The sequence below is a fragment of the Lacerta agilis genome, chromosome 7 (genome assembly GCF_009819535.1).
Source record: "Lacerta agilis isolate rLacAgi1 chromosome 7, rLacAgi1.pri, whole genome shotgun sequence".
NCBI classification, from domain to species: domain Eukaryota; kingdom Metazoa; phylum Chordata; class Lepidosauria; order Squamata; family Lacertidae; genus Lacerta; species Lacerta agilis.
The window spans coordinates 4,989,141-4,993,385 of record NC_046318.1 but is presented as its reverse complement, the minus strand read 5'-3'; the positions used below and the strand labels follow the sequence as shown (position 1 = coordinate 4,993,385).

The window sequence follows — 4,245 nt, the reverse complement described above, 5'->3', positions numbered from 1 at the left end:
GAGAACAATTGCAAATCCAACCAAATGACAGGTTTGAGCAGGGTTTTAAAGACAGGCTTTAAAAGGAAACAGTTGTAGATGGTCTACACAGAAACCTAGGAGGATGCAACAAAGAAATAAAATAAATAAAATTGAATCCATGTCACAAGGTTGCCATATGTCCTCTTTTGCCAGGACATGCCCTCTTTTTCATGGGTATGTAAAACGAGAGCTGTCATTTTACATACATTAAAACATTAATTGGAAGTAGAGGTTGGCAAATGTGTCCTCTTTTTTGTCTTCAAAATATGGCAACCCAGGAAGATAAAAAAGGATAAGAGGACCACAAGAAACAAATGAATGGAACAGAGATGGATCAGGTGGACTGAGTATTTCAAGAAGAAGAATAAATTGACAAAGTGCAAATAGAAGAAGAATGGCAATAGAATGAAAAATTGTAAAACAAAATTATAATTTAATGGCAGTATGCCATAGATAGAACTTCCGGTATAGATGAGATGTGTCAGAAAATGGAATCACAATGTGTAGTTTCTGTTCTCGCTCTTCCAGTTTAGACTTATTTTGATTGACAGTATTTATAACACACTCTTCATCGAATATTTTCAGTCCCAATGACTTGAGTCCACTAAAGTTTATACCATAACAAATATGTTTGGGTTGCATCCAGTGCTTATGTTTCTTCTCCTCTCCACTCCCTGCAGTCCTTCATCTGCTCTTGAGTGTCCCCCAACTGTCCTAATAAACAGTATTTAAGAGATCAGTGAAAAATGGCAAACCCCTACCCCTACCCCAAATGAGGAAGCAACTGCAAATGAAGAAAGAAATTGTAAGTTTGCATCTATAGCAGCATGCCGGCCATTACCTTTGATGGGAACCCCTTAAAAACTTCCCATACACTTTTCCAGCCCACAGAGCTCCAGCTTACAACTAGCTGAGTGATGAGAGAAGAGGGAGGGCAGGAGAAGGCAAAGCAACACATAAAATGATGGCCAGCACATTGCCATTTGTGTGAAGCTGAGGATATGGCAGGAAAGAAGAGTGGAAGCAAGCAAGAAGCTTGCACGCAGATGCATCCTAAATATAATTATTCTTAAATCGTTCAGCACTTCTGCACGCTACTTCTGGAAACCTCAATAAAGCTACTCTTTACACACATCATTACTTTGAAAGTCCAAGACATCGAGACTGCAGTCTTATACATGTTCACTTCAATTGGGCTTGCTTTTGAGTAGACATGCATAGGATCCTACTGTTAACTTCCAACGCCATAAATACCACACAACAGGTTTAGTTTTTCAACTGAGTAAAGCAAAGCTACTTGGGTCCAATGCATAGATATTTTTGCCTTGACACTGTAACATTTACTCTTTCATCATGCATAAATCAGTAGATGGTTCATGAGGGGCCCAATAAATAAGGTTGAGCAACTGCTTTCCAGATTTAAATACCTCATTTTCCAGTAAACATATATGTCAGACAAAATGAATTATCCTCCATATAGTTAATATTTTGGTGTCAGTTATGGTAAAAGATCATGCAGCGTGCAATGAAAAATATTCTGGAATAAACCCTACCTTTTCATCATTTGCCATCTCTGAAATTAAATTGTTTCCTCCATTGCCTGTAAAAAGCACACCAGGTTTTTCACTGCCAATAATATTGTCTGCAATCTGAACATTGGGTGTCAGGAAGGCAAACTCATTCTTCCTGGTCTCAGAAGACAGACACAGTTGGTAGGAATAGGGCAAAGTCCCATCTTCAAAGTTGGGTGGGAAGATGGCACCATTCTTGGAATGGGGAACAGGACCAAAGCACTGTAGGAACCTGGGATGCCCTGATTGACGGAGCTTCATTGTAACGGCCAGAATCACAGTCAAGAGGAACAAGAAGGAGATCACAGCTAAGGCCAGCACCAAGTAGAACTGCAGGTCAGACTGATACTCCGAGCTGCTGGGTTGGCTCTTCATTTCCGGAAGGGCCTCCTGAAAGTTCTCAGCAAACACCAAGTTCAGAGTAATGGTGGCTGAGAGAGACGGCTGCCCATTATCCTTCACCATAATGACTAGTCTCTGTTTCACAGCATCTCTCTCCACAAAGGCTCTTGCTGTCCTGATCTCTCCAGTATGAGAACCAACCGTGAAGAGTGCTGGCTCAGTGGCCTGAGTCAGGTGGTAGGAGAGCCAGGCGTTGTGTCCAGAATCTGCATCCACGGCCACCACCTTGGTGACAAGATAATCTGCCTCGGCTGTACGAGGCACCATCTCAAATAAGGATGAGCCCTTGGCTTCTTGTGAGGGGGACAGGATACGAGGGCTGTTATCATTCCGATCGAGAACAAAAATCCTGGCGGTCACATTACTGCTGAGAGGGGGAGAACCCCCATCTTGGGCCTTCACTTGAAGCTGGAACTCTCTGAATTGTTCATAGTCAAAGGATCTCTGGGCATAGATGGTGCCGGTCTCAGAATTAATGGAGATATAGGAGGAGATGGGAAGCTCCTCAATGTTGCTGTTGAGGATGGAGTATGTGATCCGTGAGTTCTGGTCCATATCAGGATCAGAGGCTTTGATGGTGAAAATGGAGGCACCTGAAGGATTGTTTTCTGGCACGTAAATGTTGTAGGATGGTTTCTGAAAAGTAGGGGCATTATCATTGATATCTGAGATCTGTAGAGAGATTGTTTTGTGTGTGGAAAGAGGTGGAGTTCCTCTATCAGTGGCTGTGATTGTAATATTATATGCAGGAGCTATTTCTCTGTCCAAAGGACTGTCTGTCTGGAGCTTGAAGTAATTGTTAGATGAGGGAAGAACTTTGAAGGGTAAATCATCGTTTAAGTAGCAAGTAACCTTTCCATTATCACCGTTATCTTTGTCATTCACATTAATCAGAGCAATTACAGTTCCTGGCAGAGAATCTTCAGGAACAGGGCTGAACATGGAGGCTAAAGTCACCTCTGGGGCATTATCATTCTCATCAAGCACAGTTATTTCAATATTGCAATGTGTCAACAATCCGCCACCATCTTTTGCTGTAACCATCATTGTATATTTTTCAGTTTCCTCAAAGTCCAATGGATCCAAAAGAGTGATTGCACCGTTGACTGGATCCAGTCTGAATTTCAACCGGAAATCAGCTGGTATATTGCTGAAATAATACCTGATTTGGGCATATGAACCTTCATCCTCATCAGAGGCTATGACCTGGATCACCGTGGATCCAATAGGAGCATTTTCACTCAAACTGACCTTGTACACCTCTTGAGTGAAAATGGGAGGGTTGTCATTGGCATCAGTGATATTAATCCGTACATGGGCTATTCCAGTTTTCCTAGGCGTACCCCCATCCATAGCGGTAAGAACCAAGTGAAGGGTCTGCTCTTTTTCCCTGTCCAAAGATTTCTGCAGCACCAGTTCTGCATATTTATTTCCATCTTTTCTCTCTCTAACTTCCAAAGTGAAGTACTGATTGGAGCTCAGCTGGTAATCTTGGAGAGAGTTCATCCCAATGTCAGGATCTTCCGCCTTCCCAAGGAGAAATCGTGTGCTTGGCAGAGTGGATTCAAGGATCTCTAAATTGATATTGCTATTCAGGAATTGTGGTGCATTATCATTAACATCCTGGATTTCTACTGTTACATGGAAAACATTCAGTGGGTTTTCTACCACAACTTCAAACTGAACAAAGCAATTTGGATTTTTGCCACATATCCCCTCCCTATCAATCCTGTCATTTACATAGAGGTTTCCATTCTCTGCATTGATACTGAAATGCTGCATTTTAGCCACAGACACAGTGTGCAGATTGCGATGTTTCAGTTCTTTGGTGCTCAGTCCCAGCTCCTTGGCGAGGTTCCCCACAACCGAACCCTTTGCCATCTCCTCAGGGGCTGAATAATGAATCTGCTCTGATGCAGCCCAACAGGTAAAAGACAAGAGAGAGAGAAGCAGTACTTGCCTTGTGAGTGCCCTGCCATTCCCTGGGTGCCTTCTCTCCATTCTGGCTGGTTCTCTCAAAAACAGGCTGCTTCCTTTTCTCAGTTTCATAAGCTCAAGCTCTCACAAAGATGAAGGAAACAGCATGAGGTATCACTGAGGAAGAATAAATTGTCCTTGTTCTTATATTTGTTCAAAGCAAAAGAGATTTTTCCTTCTCTGCAAGAGTCCCCTGTCTCTGTGCTCTTCAGTTGGCCTGATCTGAATAGCAGTGATGGGAGTCTAGGAAGCATCAATGGATCTCTATCCTCTC

General features: G+C 42.6%; 1 protein-coding gene across 1 annotated transcript; it reads right to left on the bottom strand.

The window, feature by feature from the left end:
• Positions 1 to 1,215: 1,215 nt before the first annotated feature.
• On the bottom strand, positions 1,216 to 3,995 carry LOC117049647 (protocadherin gamma-B6-like). The gene has a single exon (XM_033154450.1). It carries the CDS (start codon positions 3,993 to 3,995, stop codon positions 1,533 to 1,535), a length of 2,463 nt encoding a protein of 820 aa, XP_033010341.1. The 3' UTR covers positions 1,216 to 1,532.
• Positions 3,996 to 4,245: the final 250 nt, after the last annotated feature.